Raw genomic sequence first — 23,596 nt, 5'->3', positions numbered from 1 at the left:
TTTTTCTGAACCAGCTAGAAGTCACTATTTCCTGAGAAATAACCTTTCTCCTATAAGTATTTGGGGAAATGAAAGGGGTTCATAGCAGATGTTGCCTTGCAGTACGTCTTTCCGATGTTGGGGGTTTTCCTCCACCCTCAGATAATTGAGTGGCATTGTGTATCAGGCACCCAGGGGCAGTGAAGGTGACAGCATATTTTGTTGGGTTCCATACCAAATCACGGGACTTCCTCGAAGAAATCTGCCTTTGTTTCTCAAAGGATGCCTGGTGACCTATCAAACTATGTAAACAGCCAACATTTCCTCTCTCATATGTTCTCTCCTCTCCTCAGGGAGAGGGGTGATTGGTTCCAGAGTTTGGGAAAGGTCCAGAGGTTAAAGTATGCTGGCCCCTGCAGGGAGAACAGAGGATTTCGCTCACAAAGAATTTGTGCTTCTACTTCAATTGAAAACCGTTTTAGCTTTTGGGCATGGAGGTGCCTTTGTCCCATTTGTACTGTACAAATTCATTACAAATAAAACCCAGTGTTTAAAGCCCATTATGGATAAATATATCAGTTTTAAATTATATAAGACTTCCTTGAAAGATAGTTTGATGGCTTTGGTAGTTTGATTAAAAGGTCTTCCTTTCAATCTCCCTTCTTCCAAAGGATCGAAACATGATTCTGGGCAAGCATGGGTTTTTTGTGAACCCTTCAGACTCTGTGGCTGTCATTGCTGCCAACATCTTCAGCATTCCGTATTTCCAGCAGACTGGGGTCCGCGGCTTTGCACGCAGCATGCCCACGAGTGGTGCCCTGGACCGGTAGGTCTCCCCATTCCCACAGCCCTCCTGTCTGGGGTCATCCTGGGCTTCCCCATCCCCTCTGCTGTGCCTGGAACAGTTTTCTTCCCTTTCCATTGTATCCATATGGTGCATAGTGTGTGCTCAGTTGTTTCTCATATGAGGGAATAGGGGATGTGTTTTTAGGATTATACCCTCTCCATTCTGAGCTCCCTTAGCACCTGCCCTTCCTCCACCTGTCACTTACCACACTGGGTTCTGATAGCCACCTTGCTTGTTCGGCTGCCTGGCTAGGCTCTATACATTTGCAAAGAAAGGACTTGTCTTATTCACTGTCCTGGACTCTGCCTGACATATAATAGGACACACACACACACATACACACACCATTTTTTTAAAATGTTTGAATGCATAAATGCTAATGACTGAATGCATGGATGGATGGCACTTTTGCTGCACTCAAGATCACTTGCTTTTAGCAATGTGCATGGAGTGAAAGAGCAATTCTAAATAATTTTACAGTTTCAACACAACAAGATTGCTCATGCACTTAGACATACAGCAGTTCTTTATTTGTCCAAAATCTAAAACAGAAAGCCCAAATTGGTAAAATAGAAAAAAAAAAATCAAGTTTATGTGATAGAAAGAAATCAGTGACAATAAACCTTTGATAGCTCAGACTTGCTTCTAGATATTTGTTTACTTATTATGTATCACTTCATTAGATGAACATTTTAAAGTAGCTTATGAGACCACATCTAAAACAATTGAAAAATAAAAAGTAATAAATAACAAGTGAGGGCTAGGGAAAATATTAGTAGAACTTGTCAGGTGCCCAGGAAATCTTGTTGAATGAATGATAGTAGAGAATGAATGAATGAATAAAAGGTCAAGGCCAGGGAGGAAAGTAGAATGTATAAATTAAGCTGTTATAATAGCAGTTAATCTTCAAGGACTATTACCACATGCTAATAAATGCTTTATATATTTTAAGTCATTTAATTCCCAAACCAACCCCATGAGACAAATGCTATGTGTGACCCCATTTTACAGATGGAAGACAAAAGGGCAAAGAAGTTAACGCAGCTTGCAGCTCACTTAGGCTCACCCAGATAGTGAATGACTTGAGTCAGGAATGAGCCCAGAGCCCCTGCCTCCTACTATGGGGCTCTGCAGTAGGTTCCTATGAGAGAGGAGATAGCTACTAAATCTGTGGTGACTTAACTTCAGCCAGCAAGAAACTAAGGACTAATATCTGGCTAGCAATTGGTAGCTTATAAAGGGCTTTTTACATTTTCTCTCTCAGTTGATCCTCACAGTCACCCTTACTATAAAGAAGAGAAAGCTGGAAGTCAAGAGGAGTTAGCAGTCTTGTCCAACATCCCACTAATTTAGAGCAAGGGTGAGGCCCATTGCTCCTGCCTCTGGATGCTGCACGTGGAGTCAAGAGCTGGTTTGTGGTCACATTATCATGCTAGCTGACCAGGCCCTGAATGAAATACTTTCTGTGTCATCCAGAGACAATCAAATTTCAATTTTCTGAAAAATTAATAATTTACACATAGATTTGCAACTAAAACATCTTGTTACCCAGATAAAACTTTATTATACTTTCATAGTTTTCAAAAATCATGTATTTGATTTTCTTCAAATGTTAGAGTCCAGGCATGCCATTGCTTTGGTAGGAATAGGCGAGCATTTCCAAAAGCAAATCTCACTGAAATGGTGCTGAAACTTACCAGGTAACTTCTTACTCAAAGGAACAAGGACTTTCACTTAGAGATTTTATTTTATTATTTATGTATATATGTATCTATTTTTTTTAGTTGTAGTTAGACACAATACCTTTATTTTATTTACTTATATTTATATGGTGTTGAGGATCAAATCCAGCACCTTGCACATGCTACATCAGCACTCTACCACGGAGCCACAACCACAGCCCTATGTATCTATTTTTGATGCTGAAAATTGAATGCAGAGCGTCTTACACATGCTAACAACTGAACTAGACCCCCAGCCCCACTCAAAGGTTTTTAAATACTCTAAAAATATACAGGGAAGAGTAAAGAATGTGTGTGAGAAGAAAGGGGGGCACTGACCAGAGTGGGTGAAGCTGGTGGAAATGGGAGCCCCCTAAGCTGGGCATGAGGCACATGCCTGTAAATCTAGCAATTCAGGAGGTTGAGGCATGAGAATCTCAAGTTCAAGGCCAGCCTCAGCAACTTATTGAGGCCCTGAGGCCCTCAGCAACTTAGCAAGACCTTGTCTCAAAAATATAAAGGGCTGGGGACATAGCTCAGTGGTACAGTGTCCCTGGGTTCAATTCCCAGTACCAAAACAAAACAAAAAAGACCCTGCTGGGTGCTCTCCTGTGGGCTTTTGATGAGAGCAGCATTGTTGGGAAGCTCAAAGTTGGGCTGTCAGTCATCCTGCCTGTGTGACCTTGGTCTCGTCTGAATCCTTTTCCCTCCTCTGTAAAATGCTGGCCTACTAAACCCAATATTTATGATTCTGTGATTATAACACCTCAAAACATCATTCTTTTGTTCTTTACAAAGTGGTTATAGATGCAGTCTTTAACCAAGACACCTGGGTTTAAATGACCCCTAAAACAGCCCTACCTATTTTATTGCTATTGCTTCTTTTAAACTATTAAAGTGTGCTCTGAATGAATTCTTTCTTCTTCCTCTTCTCCCCCTTCCTCTGAATCTTTATAGAATAGCCCATTGTGCCCAAGTTTTCTCTTATGATTTTTCACCAATCTTAGAATTATGTATACCTTTGAGCAATGCTAAATGGGACCCTTGATTACAATAACGGTTGCTCTTTTCCACCCTCACCCGGCCCTGCTCACAGTCCTGCTGTGATGTAACTTTGATTTCATGCCTTTGAAGGGTGGCTAACGCCACAAAGATTGCTTTGTACGAAACCCCAACTGGCTGGAAGTTTTTTGGGAATTTGATGGATGCAAGCAAACTGTCCCTTTGTGGGGAGGAGAGCTTCGGCACTGGTAAGTTGCAGTCCTGTGCTAGCATTTTCTTCCCCACAACTGCCACCTCCAGTGAAAGTTTAGACTGCTAGGACAGCCCTGAAATAGCAACGGTAGCTGATGTGTCCTAAATCAAGAAGCAATTTATTTATAACAGCCTGATGGAGTATACACATTGGAAAAGCGGTGAGCACATTCCTGCAGGACGGCTAATTTTACTTTCAGAGGATCACGTCCACTGAGACAGGAAGTTTGGGGGCTTCCTTGGCGGCATGGTCATTGAGTCTATAGGGATTAAACAGTGATAAACATATTTTTTTTTTTCATTCAGTGGCCAAAGAAACCTTCCTAAATGTTTTTGTTTCTGGGAAGAAATATGGTGAAGTGAGTCAGTTTTTCGTTTTTATTTAAGAAGTCTCAGCACAGCATTAAGTCTTTCTCATTCATAGATCCACGTTTTCTATGGCTACAAGTTATGAATTATCAAGGCTAAATTAAGGGAGACCATTAGGGTGAAACTAATTTGGTAGGTAATAAGGAAATTAAAAATACATCCTTGTGCATGAGGGTATGTGTGTAAATTGTAGCATGGTGAAGTGGTGTGATTGGGCATACTCTGGGGGTGATCCAAGAGCTTTAGACCCCACTTTATGTACTGGCTGTCTTTCTCTCTGCCTGTCCAAGTATTGAACTGAACTCGAACCTCCTCCCTAGTACCCCATCTTACCTGTATCAATCTCTCTTTTCCAAATATCTGTTGAGGCATGTGGCCCTTGCCTTTGTGTTGGTTTCCAATCAGGTTGCCAGGTACTCAACATGCTACATCTCTTCCATTCTCTCTACCCAACATTTTGAAGTAAAGGAACTGATCTTCCTGGTCCTGTAGTACATACTATGGGCGTGTGTTAGAAAAGAAAAGAAGATCAATTCATGTTACATTAAACAGAACAGAGTACTGATTTCCTTTCCTTTCCTACAGTTTCAGATGCAGGGTGGGTTGGATGAGCCTGTAGATTTGATGCATATTTACACAAATTTCTAAGCAATTTAATATCCTTGGGAGAGTGGCAGTACTCTTGGGCAATGAATTGACTTGATAAAATTGGAAAGTATTAACAAAGATAAAAAAGTTTGTGGGTTGAGCAATGTCCACAAAGAATGTTAGATTATTTCTGATAGTTTTAAGTCTTCAACCAAAGAATAAAAGACTACTGCTTAGTCCTTTACTATTTCATATAGTGTGGGTGGTGCCTTGTTATTCCTTGAGATACTATATATATGAATGCCCAGTGAGGTGGTCTTTGCCTGTGAAATTCTCCCAGTGTTATCCAGTGCAGACTTGGCCTCTGTTATTCTTCTCTATAGATAAAGATGTCTTTGGAGGCAAGTTACAGTCTATTGTAACCCTGTGGTTTCCTGCCCCCATGTACCTATATTAGTGCTGAACCTGGTGAAAAAAGAGAAATCTAGAATCTGGTTTCCAAGAGTGTGTGTGATTGTGGAAGATTGCTAGTTTTATGAGAGGTTTCTAGGGGTCAACAAAGATTGGGAAACTTGGAACCTACCTCTCTATCTTGGATATTCACAATGATATTAACATCTGAATGTTCCAGAACATTCCACCGTAAGGACTATTGTTAATACAGTTTTATCCATAGTTACCCACTATATCTTTTTACCTTGTATACTTATTTATTAAGTAGTACAACCAGTAATGTCTTATCCCATAGGCCCATATGGGAAGCTTTGGGCAAGAGCCCCAGAAGTAAACAGGAGCCCCTGTGTTGACTGGGTGGGTACAGGCCTGAGGATGAAACACCAGGAGCTGTTCTGTCTTGCATAGTAGGACTAAGAATTAGCAGCAGCTCCAAGGTCTGTGTTCTCCAGGCTGCCCATCCTGCTTCAGTCAAGTTAACTAAACTTCTGATCTGCATTATAGAAGTGTTGGTGTCTATCTACCATGGTCCTTGCTGGTGAATGATTCCAACAATGCCTTTACAGAGTTTCCCATGGTGAATGTTATATAAGCTTTGAAATATTCTATAGTTTAATTGAATGCAAGGTGCTTTATTTCTGTATTTTTCTGAGTAACAGCAGAAGCAATTTCTCAGGAAAGCCTCCTTGACCTTCCAGAGTGGGCCAAGTTCCCCGATTACTTGTTCTTGTGGCACCACGTGCCTATCCTTTGTTGAACTTGTTGTGGCTGGGATTTTACAATTATTTATGATACTTTGATTAATAATGTCTGTTGCCTCCACTAGATTATAAGTTCCATGAGGACAGGGGTCTTATATGTCTTATTCATTATTGTGTCCTAAAAGCCTCCTGTGGAACCCAGCATAGAATGGGTGCACTGTAAATGCTTGTTGAATGAATGAATGAGCATATTTCCCTTGGCACCTTCCATTTCGACAAACAGAATCCTGCTGTTGGAAGGAAATAATTTTTTAAAATATTTTTTTAGATGTTGAAAGACCTTTATTTTATTCACTTATTTATATGGGTGCTGAGAATTAAACCCAGTGCCTCACACTTGCTGGGCGAGTGCTCTACCACTGAGCCATAACTCCACCCTGGAAGGAAGAATTTTAAAAGTCATTTGATGTAATTTCCCTTGTAAGGCTGGAACCACAAGTCATCTGTCAGTGTTTTCCTGATTAAGCACCCACCTCCTTGGAGGTCCTCACCTCACCTCTTGCAATGGGGCTCTCTCATTCAGCACCACTCCTGCTCTAAAGTCCAGGGTCGGGAACCCTAAGGTCTTTACAGGAAGAAATGAGCTCCCATAAAAAGAAAAGAAGTCTTCTTGCAAAGAGGTGCAGAGGAGACCGACTTCAGAAGAACTGGCTCACCAAGTAAAACAAACCACTAGCATTTAGAGAACAAGCCTATAATACTGTATAACTAACATTACCAAATACTCACCAGTCTGCTTATGATGGAGAAACAGCAACTTTCTGGCATGATTATCATAACTGCAGAGGCTGGGATTCCTCCTCAGACATCAGCATTATATACACCAGGGATAAATGTGTTTTTCAATAGGGAGTCAGAAATGAGGGGCAGCCCTACACAGATGGACCTGTTGTTTTGGGCTGATCTCATGGTACCATGCTGTTTCCTCCTCCTGACTGGATAGTGATGCACATGATAGTGATAGAGAGGGCAGAGTGTAGAGTGTCAGTTCTGTCCCACCATGGCCTTGTTACGAAATTGAAAGTAAGTTACTGAATAGTATAGAAGGTCACTACTTTTTAAACCCTTTTTCAGGAAAATGGGGGGCTTGGGAAAGAGAGAGAGGAAATCTGGTCAAAGATGAATTTGGTATCACTTGGAGATGTGCCAGTAAGTTATCATCTGTTCAGATCTAAAGGTTAGCAATATTTTTCCTTGTCCCATCTTTAAGTGATAATGTATCATACACAAGTGATAACTTGAAAAAATGGATGCTTTTTTATGCTCTGGGGACAGGACAGTGAGCATTTCCATCAGGAAAGGAAGACTGACTTTGGCCAGGTAATCACAAATGTGTAAAATGAAAGGAGGTGACACATCAAGTGTCTGGGAGCTTTGTACTCGGGGTGCCTGACTTTGTTCTGTGGTGTAGGGGATCAGGTTTTCTGTCTCTGCCCATTTTGACTTACCTGGCTTTTGAGTTCTTCATGTAAAGCCCCCAGGGGAAGATTTCAGCATCCCAGGTCTGGCAATATCCCAGAGTAGCCCAGTAGAATGAAGCTTATGCCCTAGTCATAACTAACTCGTTTAGTTATGTAAGGCTGGAACCACAAATCATCTGTCAGTGTTTTCCTGATACCTGCAGATCTGTCTCCTCATCTATGTATCTTCGTTCATCTCTGAGGGCAAGAGGCTTATCTGATTCATCTTGGTACTTGAATCACACAGATTCATATTGGTCGAGTGTAAGATGAAGTTTGTGTTAAGATGCAGTTGCAGCCATTCACTACCTCCCGCCAGAGAGCCTTATGGAGAGAAAGCAAAGCTCCAGAGACGCATTGCAGGAGTTGCTGAGTGGAGGGCCTGGGAGCTCCTGGGGACAGCCCGCTGGTAGCTGGAGTGACTGAGAAGGCCTCCAGTGCACTCACCATCCCTTGCTAGTGAGGTTTTTTGAGCAGTGGAAGGCAAAGAGGACAGGACTCTGGGCAGAACAGGTCTACTGAGCTCCCCAGCCAGTCTGCTGGGGACTGGCCATCCTGGGGAAACCCCTCTTGAGAGCTGACTGGGGGCCCAGCACCAGCTACGAGTGCAACACATAGTCGGGGGCGGGTGGTATGGTCACAGGATGATAGCATCACAGAACAGGGTAAGGGCAGCATCCTGGATGAGGGTGAGTTGAAAGTTGCTGGAGATATTAGCCAAGCTAATATGGGTATGTGGGGTGGAAATTTCCAGCCAGAGAGAGCAGTGTGTTCAGGGGAATGTGGAAGAGATAAAAATAAACAGAGGGAGGGGCTGGGATTGTGGCTCAGTGGCAGAGCACTTGCCTCGCATATGGGTTCGATCCTCAGCACCACATAAAAATAAATAAATAGATAGATAGATAGATAGATAGATAAATAAAAGGTTTTAAAAAAATGAACAGAGGAAGAGACAGACAGATGTTGTTACTTTCAGAGAACTCCCTATAGCTGTATTTTAGTGGCCCCTTCCATGTTGTCAGTTGGTGGGGGCAGACGCCAGGGCAGCCCCTGAGATGCCCATGTTGGTGGATGTAACCTGATTCCTAAGCTATTAGCTCTTGGCTCCCTTAGCAAGGGTTGACATTTTTCTTGGCTGAGACCCAGATTGTGCCCTGACTGAGCCATTTGTACTTACCACAAGGTGCTGATTAGGCCGAAGTGAAGTGACAGGTGTTTGAAGATGCTGAAGGGGCAGAACTCCCATGCACTCCATGGGTCCCTGAGCTGGAGCAAGAATGAAGAGACCCACAGCAAAACCCAGGGTTACCTTCACGCCGGCTGGGCCCAGCAGTGCAGTGTTTACCTTTTTCTCACACTTAAGTGAGCTTGGCTTCCTTTACTTTTTAAAATGAAAACATAATGATACAAGTTAATTCATGTTCATCTTGGGGGAATAAAAAAGGAGGAAAAAAAACAAACTGTGTTCCCACTGCCCAGAAGAAAAAGCATGTTGGATTTTATTTTTCCATTTTCTTCTCCAGTATGTACAGTTAAGGAATATTATTGTTGAAAGCTTAATAATGTCAGTGGAAAACATATTACTTTTCCCTAAAAGTTTCTTTTTCTTTTTTTTTCATAATAATATATTGCATTTTATATAGTACTTTCTAGTTTACAAAATATCTCTACTTCTTCATCACCGTAGTTTCTTACAGTTATGTTAGAAGTTAGCATTACCCCCATTTTGCAATTGACAATACTGAGGCTCAGGAAAGCTAAGTGACTTGTCCAAATTCAAATAGCTTCTAAATAACAGAGCAAGTCTCAGATTCAGGTTTTTTGTTTCTTAAGGATACATCAATTTCTCTGGAGCCACAACTGTAAAAGCAGTTTAGAAACACATGCATTCTTCATTGGCTTTTTTTTTTTTTTAACTAGCAAACTGTTATTATTCATCAGAGCACTGAAGGAAATGAAATTTACCCAGGCTTCCTCAGTATTAATTGGATTATCTAGAGTTTTTGGCACATCCAAGATGATCACTGAAATGAATCAGAATTTCCAGAGAAACTGAGGATCCTGCAAATTGAATAGAATGTTTATGTTATTCAAGGCAGGTATTTCATTGATAATACCAGGTGTGTGATTTAGTAATCTCTGAATAATTTGATCAGAATTGGGAAAGATTTTTTAGATTTTATTTTATTTACACATTAAATAAGAAGCCAGATTCCTTATTTAGAGTAAGAAATATTACCTCTATCCTTTAGATCTATCCAAAAACAAGAAGAAATTAAAACATAACAATTTTTATATTATTTTTAACTTAAAAAATATTTTAAAGGAAGAAAACATCCAGTGGAGCACAAATAATTCCAAGCTGTGTACTGCTGTCATGAATTCCCAATATATTGCAGAAACTGCCAGAATCCTGCTCCTCAGGATGAACTGTTGCCAAAACATATCATCATTTGCAAAAGCTGAAAGAGGCAGAAAGCTAACTTTTTGGTTTCTTAAAATAGCAGTAAAGGCAAATAAAAGTCTTCAGATGATAAAACTGGGTAAACATTTCCAAAACTTTTTATATATAGCACTACAAATCCTGCCTTCTGTCTCTAATTTTGCCAGCATCCAGTTTTTAAGGACTACTACTTCTAAAAGTGATACCCCATTGAAGAGAAAAATTTTTGAAAGGAAGAATTGTATATTTTTATGGACCAAAAAGAGAGAAAATGTTGGAGTAGATGAACTAATGTATTGATTCATTCGATCATGTCCTCCTTTGTAATTAGTTATCTGCCATATTCCATATTTTAAGCTAATCATCAGACTTGGTTACAAAGAGAAATAACAGATGCCTCTAAGAAGCACATAGTTAGTGGAGAGGACATGATTGGGGCCCAGGGAGGATGGCACCTCCCCAGCAGTTTTGTGTAGGTTGCTATAAGAGATGGAAGACAAAGTGCTCATAGCTACCTAGGGAAGCTGGGAGCTAGTCTTGAAGAAGAGATGATATTAAAAGGATGAAGAGGAGAAGGAAAGAAACAACCACATGCTTGTGACACAGCCAGCATTGAGCTAGATAGTCTGACAGCCCCAAAGATGATAAGGCCCAATGGGTGGCCAAGTAGAGCAAGAAGGTACATAAAGAGATCTGGATATGACAATACACAAAGCATGATTGTAGAGGGATTGTGTAGAGTCCTAGTCAGAAAACAGAGCTCAATGTAATCTGTATTTTGTTTTTGTTTTAGAATGAGGGGTTTAAAAGATTGAAAATGAGACTTCTGCCCCACATCAGGCTCTTGGGAAAGGGTTTCCATGTAGACAGGAACATCAAAGACTCAGTTTCTTAATTTTGATAAAGATTTTAGCAGGAGACAGATATGTCACTGTTAATTTAACCAGCCATTATTGGCAAAAGGAAGACATTCTAGAGAGAGAGTTACTAGATCCATGTGCAGACCTACCTTTAAGGCTTGAATACTTTCTGCCAAATTGCTTTCCAGAAGGTTCCTACACATTCCTATACACTCCTATCAGCATCGTGATAGAGTCCCAGTTTCCTTATGCCTCCCCCCAATACGAGGTGTTCTAACTTTTAAAATCTGTAACCATTTGTCAAGCAAGTAGCAGTTTCTTTTTTTTTTTAATTTTTTTATTGTTGGTTGTTCAAAACATTACATAGTTCTTGATATATCATATTTCACACTTTGATTCAAGTGGGTTATGAACTCCCATTTTTACCCCGTATACAAATTGCAGAATCACATCAGTTACACATCCATTGATTTACATATTGCCATACTAGTGTCTGTTGTATTCTGCTGCCTTTCCTATCCTCTACTATCCCCCAAGTAGCAGTTTCTTATTGTGGTTTTACCTTCAATTTCTTTTCTTGAAATTAGTGCCAGCTTTTTACTATGTTAATTCATTACTTGTATTTATTTTTTGGCGAATTGCCTGGTATACTCTTGGTATACCATTTTCATTTGAGATATTGCTTTTCTTTTATTAATATTTAAGATTTTTTTTTTCTGTACTGGGAATTGATTCCAGGACCTTGTACGTGCTAGACGAGTATTCTGCCCCTGCTGGCCCTGAATTTGTCCTTATTCCTGCCTCAGCCTCCCCAGTAGGTGGGATTACAGGACTGTGCCACTGTAGCTCCTAATACATAAGAATGGTTTCCTATATTGAATGTATTTAAACATCTACCTTAAACAATTAAAAAATGTGAATGTGTTTACTTTTTAAAATGTGTCAATGGCCTTTTAATTTTATCTGTGGTAGTATTGCTGTATAGGAATGGGAATTTTTAAGAACATAAATACGTCAGTTGTTTCTCTTTATGAATACTGAATTTACATATTTATCACCAAGATTTATAAAAAAAATTGTAATGGTCATTATTTTTTTGCTGTTTAAGATTTATTTTTGTCCTCTGACATTACTACTTTGTGATAGATCTATCAAGTTCTACCAGATTATCACACTGTCATTTTTATTGACATTTCCTGTACATTTCTAAATTACTTTGGGAAGCATTGGCTTTTTGTCAGTATTATGTTGCTTTATTGAATATGTAATTCCCTCCATGTACTCAAGTTCCTAGGTAAATTTCATGACTTTTTTTTTGTTGGATCTAAGTGCTCACTGTTGAATTTATTCCCCAGTATTTTGGAGAAGTCACATTTCTCATAACAGCTCGCTCTGCCCTGCCAGGTTCTGACCATATCCGTGAGAAAGATGGACTGTGGGCTGTCCTTGCCTGGCTGTCTATCCTAGCCACCCGCAAACAGAGCGTAGAGGACATTCTCAAAGACCATTGGCAAAAGTATGGCCGGAACTTCTTCACCAGGTAAAACATAGCCTGACTGGGCTCCCAGCTAGGGTAAAGGAGCTGGGCAGAGGGAATTCTCAGGCCTACAATGTCTGTCCTAAGTGGTAATAAAATTCTAGTTCATAAGGTTTCTATCAGTTGGGTTTTTTGTTTTTGTTTTTGTTTTTATTGTGCTGGGGATTGAACCTAGCGCCTTGTGTATGCGAGGCAAGCACTCTACCAACTGAGCTATATCTCCAGCCCAGTTAGGGATTTTAAAAGTAAATAAATCAGAGGAAGTCAACTTCTATGTCAGTCATAAGGAACGGGGCTAAAAAAAAAAATTAGCTAACATAATCAAAAGAATAAATACTTCATAAGCATTTTGAAATGTCCCCATTGGCTGGACACATAATGACATTGGATGTGGATTTAAAAGCATGTATTTTAATTTTATTTCTGGCCATTACTAAATTGGGAAGTCACTTAACCTCTTTCTCTACTCAGTTTCCTCATCTGTAGGAATGGGAATAATGATCCGGCAATTGAAAGGATTATGTGAAATAGGAGCCTGAAGGTGTTTTGTAAATTCTGGAGGAGTTTGTAAATCCTATCTCAAAACCAAAAAGTGCTGAGGATGTAACTTAGTGGTAGAGCACCCCTGTGTTCAATCCCCAGTCCAAAAACAAAACAAAAACAGGGCCATGTCTGTTTTTGTGCCCCATGGTATCCTCCAACACTCAGCTCATATTAGACACTGCAGAAATATGTTTTGAACAGATAAATGAATGAGCTAGTGAAAAGCCAGAGTGGAAGAAGAGTAGGAGCAGTTGTTTAGGGAAAGAGCCACTCTTGAATTAATTAGAAATTGCCATATAAAAACTATTTTAGCAATTTTTATTATTAAATGTAACTGCTAACTAAGTATTACAAATCAAGTCCTCAGAATTTACATTTATGATTAGTTTTGACTCCATTTTACCCTCCATTTATTAAATACATTATCTGTGAGTGCCTCAAAACAGTTATTGATAAGGCAACTGAAATTCAGAGAGATGGGGCAACGGGCCAAGCATTCTGCAATCTGGACCACAGCTCATTCTGATGGCAAAGCCCAGATTATTGCTTTCATTCTGCCCTCTGTACCTAGGATTCATAAAACATTTTCCTTGGATGCCCAAAGGTCACAGACATAAAGCACAAACACCTGGTTATAATTTCTTGATCTTCATCATTTCAACTGGGTCAAAGATCTGACTTCAAGATTAAGGGAACTGTTTTGTCCTTGATTCATGGAATCCAGGAGCCAGAATAGGTTGGCTTTTACTCCCCAGTATTTCTCATGTCTCAGAGGTGTCATCTTGCACATCTTATATTTGTTTCACGATTGCAAATAAATATAGACTTGGCTCTCTCGAGCCTTTAAAAAGTAACTCTCTCAAGAGGGTGTGTGCCAGTAGGTTGAGAGAAGCCACCTGCAAGAGTCTTTAATTTCCTAAGAAAGGAGTCAGGAACAAGTCTTGAAGGAAAAATAATTGTCACAGAATTTTATTTCTGGTTCACTTTTCTTGGCCCTGCTGCATCCACACCAGGCCTTCTCTGTCAGAGTGAATCCAAAACACTGTAGAGCAGAATCCATTTCCTCTGGAAGCGGGGTGGCATATCAGATGTGAAGAGTTTGGTTTGGCCCCTTCATCTGCTGGGTGAAATCCTGGTCTTGCTTTTGGAAGCTCCTGTCGAGACTGGAACCCTCCTTAGCCAAACTCCAGCTGGCTTAGGCAGATCCCAACCCAAAAGGGCTCTAGGAGCTTGGAACAAAAGGCCATTCAAGTTGCCAACTCTGCCAACTGAGCTGTATCTCCAACCCTAGAAGTAACAGCTTTGATTCCACCTCCTTGGGATGTGGTGATTCAATGTAAGATTGTATCTCTCCAAAGCCTTTGAAGCGTGTTGGTGCTTGATTCTGTAAAAGAGCCAAGACCCATTTTCTGCCCGAGCAGAAGCCCCCATCCCTTCCCTGAAATCCTCCAAACCCTTTTTTCCATCCCCGCTGATGAAAAATTTATAGTTCTGCAGCTTCCTCTGAAGTCAGATAGCTCTGGGGGTAGGGAAGGCCAATGATAAAGACAGCACTGATGCACCTAAGTGTGATCTGAAGTCAACTCCGTGATCTCCCAGGTATGACTACGAGGAGGTAGAAGCGGAAGGCGCCAACAAGATGATGAAGGACCTGGAGACCCTGATGTTTGACCGCTCCTTTGTGGGAAAACAGTTCTCTGCGAATGACAAAGTCTACACTGTGGAGAAAGCTGATAACTTCGAATATAGTGACCCGGTGGACGGAAGCATTTCAAGAAATCAGGTAGGAGCAGACTTATGTGCTAGAGGGTCCCCAGAGCATCATTTCTTGAAGCCTCAGGAGAAAAATGTAAATGGCCCTTTGCTGTACTGTTTTTCTGGGGTATCTGTTCTCAACCAGTTTTCTACCGAGTTCTGTGTGGCTCTCAGGTGCACTTGTAGGGAGAATGCTTTTTGCCCTGGTTCTGCAGTCCCCTATGCCCTCATTCTGGAATTCTTAGTTTACATGCCAGAAGGACTTTTACACCTTCTGGAATCATATGCAAGATGTCAAGTTGAAGGTATGTGCAGAAAGAAGCCTTAGAACCTAAACAAAAGTAAATCATCACCTTAGATATCAACCCCCCTCTTTTCTCTCTAGAGATTATAGCAGAATGAAAATACAAGGGTGGCATTGCTATACATATTTCTTTCATATGTACTAAATCTTAAATATGGCATATTTAGAATATGCCTTTCTAAATATGGCATCCCTGGATGTAGAAATGTTAAGTGTCTGCAGCTTGCCTGACACAGCATTGTGTAGCAGGACACCACAGTTGCGAGCCCAGACCATCCTGGGTGCTGACAGAATTGTTAGGTTCCCTTGTGTGCCAGTACCAAAGCTGCAGGCTGCTCGGGCCTTCTCCTAGCCTCTCACAAACATTCAGGGACCAGACTCTTCTCACCTCTGGGTCTGTGGTCTATTATAGTCATAGATTTGAGTCATCTTTGGGAACTCAGAAGCAGAGATAATAAGGAGAGGATTCTGTTATAACTTCCTATTTAGCTTTTTTCTCCATAGACCCAGAGTTTTGGCCTGGTCCTTTGCAAGGGAAGCTTGGGAAAGTAGGCCCCAACTCTGCTCTGTATCCAGCATCTCCAGAGAGGAAGGAGGGGAGCAGAGGTGAGGCGGGAGGCCTCAGCATAGGTGGGGGCTGCTCTCTGCACCATGTGAGGAAGGAGGCATCAGCACCCTGTTGTAAAATTAGAAAACCTGAGCATTTAGGTGGAAGACTAGGTAGGAGCAAAAGTGTTCTGAAGTAGATATAGCTTCTGCAATCAAGTGGAAAGAATTTAGAAATTTCAAGTTGAAACTGGGGGAAGAAGACTAATGCTGGTATGTTTCTAGAAAGCAAGACTTGGTAAATGGGAATGAACTATCACCTCCTCACTGACTGATTGGAGACAGTACTGTGTATTCCATCAGCTGGCCTCACTGACGAATGCTAAAGAAGGGCATGGTTAAAACCACATGGGGATTGGTTGACGAGCAGTGAGTGTTTCCTTCCAGTCAGTCATCTGCATTATGCAAAGTCCATCTTTTTGTGGAAGAATGAGAAACTCACGGAGACTGAAGGATCCTCAGACAATGATCTGGCCCAGTCTTCTTCCCTCAAGCTGGGGAATATCTACCTGAGAGTCCCTGACCTTTCCCTGAAGTGAGGTTGTTGAGGACCAGGTACTGCCAGGGATGGAAGGAGAGAGGAGCCAAGCCAGGGTGCACCCACATGGAGCCACTTGGAGCCATCAGGTGTCAGCAGGAGACTGACAGCTGGATCCTGCGTGATATGTTGGGAACAGCTGCTGTCTGCACTCTGGGACATGTGGCCTCCTGTTCCCTTTCTGAAGCTCTCTACCAGTGTTTTGTAAAGAATCCTACCCCATGTCTGCCTGGAACTCTTCTGCTCTGGCTTCAGCACATTCTGTCCATGTGTCCCTTCTAAGCTGAGGGTCCAATTTCTACATCTTGCAGCTTGACTTATTTATTAAGCTTCAAACTATAATGGCTGGTTCATAAGTCACAGGGAAGCCCTCATGTCCCCCAGCATCACCAAGCTCAGGTCTTCCCCCTACCCTGGAAACACTTCTTCCACATCAGCTAAGCCCCATCACCTGGATGCTGTGAGAAGGCAGACCCATGAGGCCCAATGGCTGCCATGTATCAAGGACCCAATCCTCTGATTGATCAAGTAGGAGTGATTAGGTCTTCAAATGGACCCCTCATAGTTTGTCAGTCCTTAGCTTCCCTTCCAGCATGTGGGCAAACAGTCTCTGCTTGTCTTCTCCAGGGCTTGCGGCTCATTTTTGCAGATGGTTCTCGCATCATCTTCCGACTAAGTGGCACTGGGAGTGCAGGGGCCACCATTCGACTGTACATTGACAGCTATGAGAAAGATGTCGCCAAAATCAATCAGGACCCCCAGGTAATGCCTAAGCCTGGTGCCCTGATTTGGTTATTTCTGTTGAAGAGAATGACAGTGGTTCCACACTGAGCCTGTGCCCCTACTTCTCAATGATACACCAGGGCCCCGGCTGTGCATACCTACCTCCATGTCTTTTATCACATTAATAATAGATAATAACAAGTATAATAAAAATGATAAATAATTATCTGAGCATTTGCTATTTTCCAAACTCTGCTCTAAGCCATTATATAAATATACTCATTCAATTCTCAAATGAGGTAGACTCTATTATTGTCCCTACCACAGATAACAAAACTGAGGCCCAGAAAGGTAAAATACCAGTTAATAGGTTTGCATACCTAACAAGTGGCAGATTCAGGATAACTATCTTTGTATCAGCACCTCATATGATGTTCTGCTATCACTGATCATATGTCACTTTCCTTGGAGGATCACCCACTCTGGCAGAACATACATGGTTCTAGATTTGATGGGGAACAGGCAGAAGTTGTTTTGTCTTTATGGAAAACTCTGCCTTGCAGCCTAGTGGGTTGGGTTCCTGGCCATATCCTCAATGTCTCCAGGAGTATGTCAGAGTGAGAAGGGACCATGGGAACCAAGGTTGAGACAGAATAGCCACCAAAATGGAGGACCCATGGGGAGAGTGACATACAGAGGAGGGTTTCCCTAAGTGTGTTCCTCACAGCACACCTCTTGATAGATGCTCCCCAACCAGAATTTCATAGAGACAAAATGTTTAGGAAGTGTGGTGTCAGCCTTAGATGGTGATTCACACCATTTAAATGGCATTTGCTGAGTAGTCATTTTTCTATTGCCTATTACATTTTTTTTTCTAAGAAGACATACAAATGGCCAACAGGTATATGAACGGTGCTGAATATCACTAATCATCAGGGAAGTGAAAATCAACACCACAATGAGATATAACCCCTTACCTGTCAGGATGGCTGTTGTCAAAAAGCCAAAAGATAGGTATTAGTTAAGATGTGGAGAAAAGGGAACACACTCATACAGTGTTGATGGGAATATATTGGTATATCCATTTTTGGAAACAGTATGGAGATTTCCAAATAAATTTAAAATATAACTATTGTATGGTCCAGCAATCCCTCTTCTGGGTGTATATCCAAAGGAACTGAAGTCCTTTCCCTGAAGAGATATCTGCATGCCCATGTATTGCAGCACTATTCACAGTAGCCAAGATATGGGACTAACCTAAGTGTCCATCAAGTGTTGAATGGATAAAGACGAGTACATATCTAGATATATAGATACCTCTGAAAAGATAGGGAAGTCCTGCCATTTGTGTCAACATGAGTAAATGAGGAAAACATGCTAAGTGAAATAAGCTAGACACAGAAAGAAAAATTCTATATGATATCATGTATGTATGGAATCTTAAAAAATAAAAAGTTGAACTCATAGAAACAGAATAAGAGGTAACTACCAGGGGCTGGAGAAAATGGGGAGATTTTGATTAAAAAATAAAGAATTTCAGTTATGGTGGATGCAGTAGTTCTCAAGATCTAATGTACAACATGGTACAGAAATGTAGTACTATACTGTGTACTTGAAATTTACTAAGAGTGCCTGGCGCAGTGGTGCATGCCTATATTCCCAGTGACTTGGGAGACTGAGACAGGAGGATCACATGTTCTGGGCCAGCTTGGGCAACTTAGACCCTGTCTCAAAATACAAAATTTTAAAAAGACTGAGGATGTAGCTCAATGGTATAGCATTTGCCTCTCACGAACAAGGCCCCATGTTCAATCCTCAGAACTATGCCAAAAAAGAAAGAAAAAGAAATTTACTAAGAAAGTAGACCTTAGTGCCTCACTGCCACCACCACATCAGAGAAGGAAACTATGCAAAGGAGTGATTTATTAATTAGCTTGACTATAGTAATAAGTTCACTATGATATACGTATAAAAATAGCATGTTTTATACCTTTTTATTTTTATAAAAATTTTGAATAAAATAAACAATATTTTTCACACTTATTTTTCCCAAAGAGCCTTTTTCTTCTTTAGCCTATTTCAAATTCTATAAAACTCATTTGGAAACTCCTGGTGTGCTGGTTTAAGCATAAGTTTTGGAGTTAGGTCTTGTTTTTAAATTCTAGTCCTGCCCCTTAGTGGCTGTATGTCCCTAGGTGAGTCATTCCATTTTTATGAGTCTTAGTTTCCTTGTCTACAAAAATAATAGGATAATAACTTCATAGAGTCATAGGGATTGAGGGAGATAATGAGTGCAAAATGCATAAACTAGCAGAAACCTAGGATTCCTTTTTGAGCTATTCCAATTGTTCTTTTTATATTTTTGAGCTTAAACTGTTTTTAAAAACTGCAAAGAAAACATAACATAAAAATTTGCCATCTTAACCATTTTTAGGTACACAGTCTAGTAATGTTATATGTATTTGCTTTATTGTGCAGCGGATCTTCAAAACATTTTCATTTTGCAAAACTGAAACTTGATCCCCTTGTACAATAACTTCCCACTTCCCCTCTCCTCAGCCCCTGGCAGCCATCACTCTCCTTTCTGTGTCTATGGATTTGATGAGAGACTTCATTTAAATGTTTACAGTAGCTTTTATTACTAAAGGGGAGGCAAGAGAATGCTTCACTTCTACGTGTTTTCCAGTAGCCAGCTTCCATATCTGCCAGATCCCTGTTGTGTAGCCGGTGTCCTTAAAACTTAACCCAAGTCTGCATCATTCACGCTTAGGATAATAGAGCAAGAGAAAAGGAGAAAGGAAGCTGTGTTTATTTCTCTTTGTATCATCAAGATAAAAGCCTGGTTTTTGGCAAATGGAAAGAATGAATGAAAGTCAGGTTTCTTTTGAACCAAAGTCTATAGGAGGTGGGATGGTTAGGGAGATCCTGCTGGGGAGATAGATGCCTGCCCTCACTCTGCAACTACTGTGTCACAACCTCAGCACTGTGTTGGAACTGTCCAAGCCCCAAGTATGGTCCCAGAAGGTGGAGATGTTATTTCCTCTCATCTGGAGTTGGTGGAGACTTAGATGAGAAAACAGTATAAATGTACTCCCGCCACTTGGCCAAATCACTTCGCCTTTGGGGATCCTTTTCCTTGTCTGTAAAATGGTAGTTCAACTCAATAAGTAGTTCTCATTTTTTAAATATCAACAATATTTATTTAAGCAGCAGAATTTTTCCCCTTTCGGTGAGGGGAAGTTGCATTTTGAAAGATCTTTGGGTGCAGTGTGAGAAATAAATCAAAGGATACAAAAGTACATGTGGAAGCACCATTGTTTCAGTTAAGAGAAAGAACATTGTTTTAGCAAGAGTTGGCAGTGAATGGAGAGAAATGGGTGCCATCAAGAGGTATTTAAAAGGTGAAAATCACTTCTGCTTGCTGGAAGATTAGACATGGGTAATGTGGAGGGGAAGGTGTCAGGAACGACTTAGTTTGCTTTATGCTGAAGCTAAGTTTGAGGGAAGAGAACATGCATTTGTTTTTAAACTCACAGAGCTTGAGGAGCCTGGAAGGCTGGTAGTAGTCAGGCAGACCTGTGGAGTTCAGGGGCAAAGCCAAGGGCTGGAGTTCTGGATCTGTGTTTAAGTGATGGGAACTGTTTTTCTCTTTGTGTCTCCCACAGGTCATGTTGGCCCCCCTTATTTCTATTGCTCTGAAAGTGTCCCAGCTCCAGGAGAGAACAGGACGCACTGCACCCACCGTCATCACCTAAGAAGACCCACCAGATGCGGTACGTCCCTCCATCCCAGGACCTATTCACGTCATCTGATTGAAGAGCATGGACTGAAACAAAGTGTACCCACCCAGGCTTTTTAGGATTTGATTTCTCCACTTTATGGTTGTTGATAAACAGTGCTTTGCAAGGCACTGCCAATTGAGATGCCCCCGGGAGCCATGTGGGAGATGGAAGAGGACCCACAGGCATTATGTCAGTTCCTTTTCACGCCCCTCTGCAACTGCTGCTGTGTGGGTATCTGTCTCCTTAGCATCAGGCACTGTTCACATGACAGTGCAAGGTGGAGGCTGAGTGTCAGTGATCGAGGCCAGCTTTCAGCCTTAGGATGTGCCCATGAAATGATAGCGGAAGTTCCATTCTCCTTGGTGAATCCTTCCCCCAGTTTACTGTTTACATGTAATCTAACAAAACGCAATTTCTGGTGCCTTCTCTCCAATCAGTTTCCCTCTGAGTGAGACGTACTTGTCTATAGATTTCTGACTTGTTTTGCAGCATAGTCCCATTTGCACAGATACTTTGGGATATTAAAGCAGAATAAGCTACTATTGCATGTTGTCTTTTGTCTTTTTTTTTTTTCCTTAACAAAGTACGTTTTTGATTTCTGTAAGATGACAGATTTTTTTGTTTTGTTTTGTTTTGGAGTAGGAGGATATTATAATTTGTTTTGATGTCCTAGCCAGAAAATAAAATGTTCTTTTTGCTAGGTTGAAAACCTTCGACTCAGGAGCTATAATTTTAAATCTGAGCAGGGTCAACTGAGTTCTAGATCCTCCCAAGGTTGACAAAGTCAGCTTGGCGTGGTTAACTGGGAACAAGGAAAAGAAGATGATTTTTTAGGAGATCTCACATAGCAAAGCAATAATATGCCTTTGATGCTCAGATGCCACATACCTGTTTAAGAGACAGAGGGAGAACTCCCAGAATTCAAGAGTAGGATTGTGGTCACTTAGCAGGAAATTGGATTATGGTCAGTGGCATCTTGTTCACCTTAGAACATTCACATTCAACTCAAAATATAATGTAGTAGTTAAGAACATAGAATTGGGAGCCAACAGACTGGAGTTTGAATCCCACCTGAGACCTTGAGTGATCTTGGGGTGTCATTAATCCTCATTTTTAAAATGGGGATGAAAATAGTTCTAACTATATGAAGCTGTTGGGAACATTAGGTGACCTGTGAGAAGCATTGGGCACAGGACCTACTAGTTCATGGTACATTGTCAAATAAACAGGAACTAGAATTACACTTGCAATATTGTTTCGAGACTGGGAAGTGTAGGAAAACCAAAAACCATCACACTAATACTTGCAGTACATTTTATCATTTGCAAGGCTCATCCACACAATCACCTTGCCACATGGGCTATGCCCGAAGGTAGCCCAGCTCTGAACTCCTCTGCAACTTAGTGTGGACTCCTTATTTTAGGTCACTTTATTTGGGGTGAGGTTTTCAGTGTTGCCATTTGTCAAGGGAGTGCAGCTCAGCAAGCGGAGCTGAGCTTGACTGGAGGTGGTGATGACCATTCATGGACCGTTATCTCTGTGTCGGGCACCATTCTAAGCACTTTTCACATACTCTAAACACAATGGAGGTGCTCTGTATACCCCCAGTTTACAGATGAGTCCCAATGACTCACCCAAGGTCACATTGGAGAATGGTGGATGCTCCAGATGGGGCAGCTCCAGCCTTGCCTGGGTCACCGTGGCTCCTGCTTTGGCTACTTCAAAGCTACATAAGATAGAAGATGGTGTGTAAATACTCTTGTATTTTATTTTTTAGAGGGGTGCCTTGAATGCTAGAGATGGTTCAGCACTATTATTCCCCCTGGTGAGCTCAATACCTGGATGTGCTGACCCAAGTTCAGTGTGAGAGATCTGGGAAGAAAAGGGACATAACACCTCCAGCTTCCTATGAGCCCCACTGAGAGGAATCAAGTCTGGCATAAATAGAAGAGCATGTAGGATAAATGTTAAGAATTGGGTAGGCAGTCCTCTCTGTTAGGGGTCATATTTTCTAGGCCCTCGTTCTGTTTCAGATGTTGGCCTAGGTGCTTTCTAGTAACCTCCGAACAAGACATTATGATTCCCATTTTAGAGTCAAATCAACTGCAGCTTAACAGAAGCTCAAGTAATTTCTCCCAGGTTCTCAGCTACCACGTGGTGGGCTTGGAATGTCAACCCCGAGTCTCGTTCATGTTCCATGACCCTTTCCTGCTTCCCCATCTGTTGAACCAGCTGCAGACACTCCCAGTCCTGTGGCCACTGGAATGGCTTCAAAAATGTCCTCCTCATCCCCAATCATAATTCAGCTGCTCTTCCTGACCCCACTTGACTATAGTTTGGAGGCTGAAAGCTTGGGGGAGGGAGAGGGAGGTGGCTGAAGCCATGGACAGTGGGGGTGGGCATGGATAAGGGCCACTCTTCCTTTGTGAATGCCAGAGAGACCCCAGCACATGAGCCCCAGGAGTGCTAGGAGTTGGAGCCCTGAGAGGCTGGCCAGGCTTCCCCTCCTCCCAGGATTGATGTGGCTGGTGAGTCAGGCTTGTTTTCTTTGGGGTGTGGTGAGAATTAAAGTGAGAAAATTGGTTGAAACATTTTGGGGCCCGGCTCTGAAACTTCACTCTTCTCTTCCCTCTTGACATTCAGCTCTCATCTCAGAGAAGCATTTCCTGCTCGGGATGTTCCCCAGGGCCCAGAAAATGGCCAGGCTTCCCTCGCTGGGCCCTCCCTCATTGAGAAGGAGAGTAGAGGCCAAGTTCACTGCAGTGCTGCTGGGGGGTGGGTGTCACCATGTCACTTCCTTGGCCCTTCCAGGCCAGACTTTAGGGATAGGTCCTTCTGCCTCCTCTGCCCCAGATTTCATCCACATTGCTTTCTGCTGCATTTCTGGACTCCTTAGAAGCTGGCCTTGCTGTATAAGAATCCTCCAGAAAGCATATCCCCATGCATCAGAGACGCACGGGTGTGCTCCTGTGTTCTGAACCCCCGCAGGGGTGGGTGGGATGTCAGAGTGTTAGCAGCCTTCATGGGAGAGTCACTGACCTGCCTGGGTTTTGGCAGGGCTGCCTCCTGGCCT

General features: G+C 41.8%; 1 protein-coding gene across 2 annotated transcripts in view; it reads left to right on the top strand.

Moving 5' to 3' along the window:
* The window catches only part of Pgm1 (phosphoglucomutase 1), a 60,674-nt gene extending 39,609 nt beyond the window's left edge, over positions 1–21,065 (top strand). The window contains exons 6-11 of one of the 2 annotated variants that reach the window (XM_015484909.2): positions 651–805; positions 3,682–3,797; positions 12,140–12,275; positions 14,415–14,598; positions 16,646–16,780; positions 20,407–21,065. In XM_015484909.2, the coding sequence (XP_015340395.1) occupies positions 651–805; positions 3,682–3,797; positions 12,140–12,275; positions 14,415–14,598; positions 16,646–16,780; positions 20,407–20,496 (816 nt within the window). In that variant the 3' untranslated portion in view covers positions 20,497–21,065. The remainder of the gene's footprint in view (positions 1–650; positions 806–3,681; positions 3,798–12,139; positions 12,276–14,414; positions 14,599–16,645; positions 16,781–20,406) is intronic. The other variant, XM_048815244.1, reaches the window with a different exon arrangement.
* Positions 21,066–23,596: the final 2,531 nt, after the last annotated feature.

The sequence above is a fragment of the Marmota marmota genome, unplaced genomic scaffold, assembly GCF_001458135.2.
Source record: "Marmota marmota marmota unplaced genomic scaffold, marMar, whole genome shotgun sequence".
NCBI lineage: Eukaryota > Metazoa > Chordata > Mammalia > Rodentia > Sciuridae > Marmota > Marmota marmota.
The sequence above is the reverse complement of the archived record's forward strand: the minus strand, read 5'-3'. Positions and strand labels throughout refer to the sequence as shown.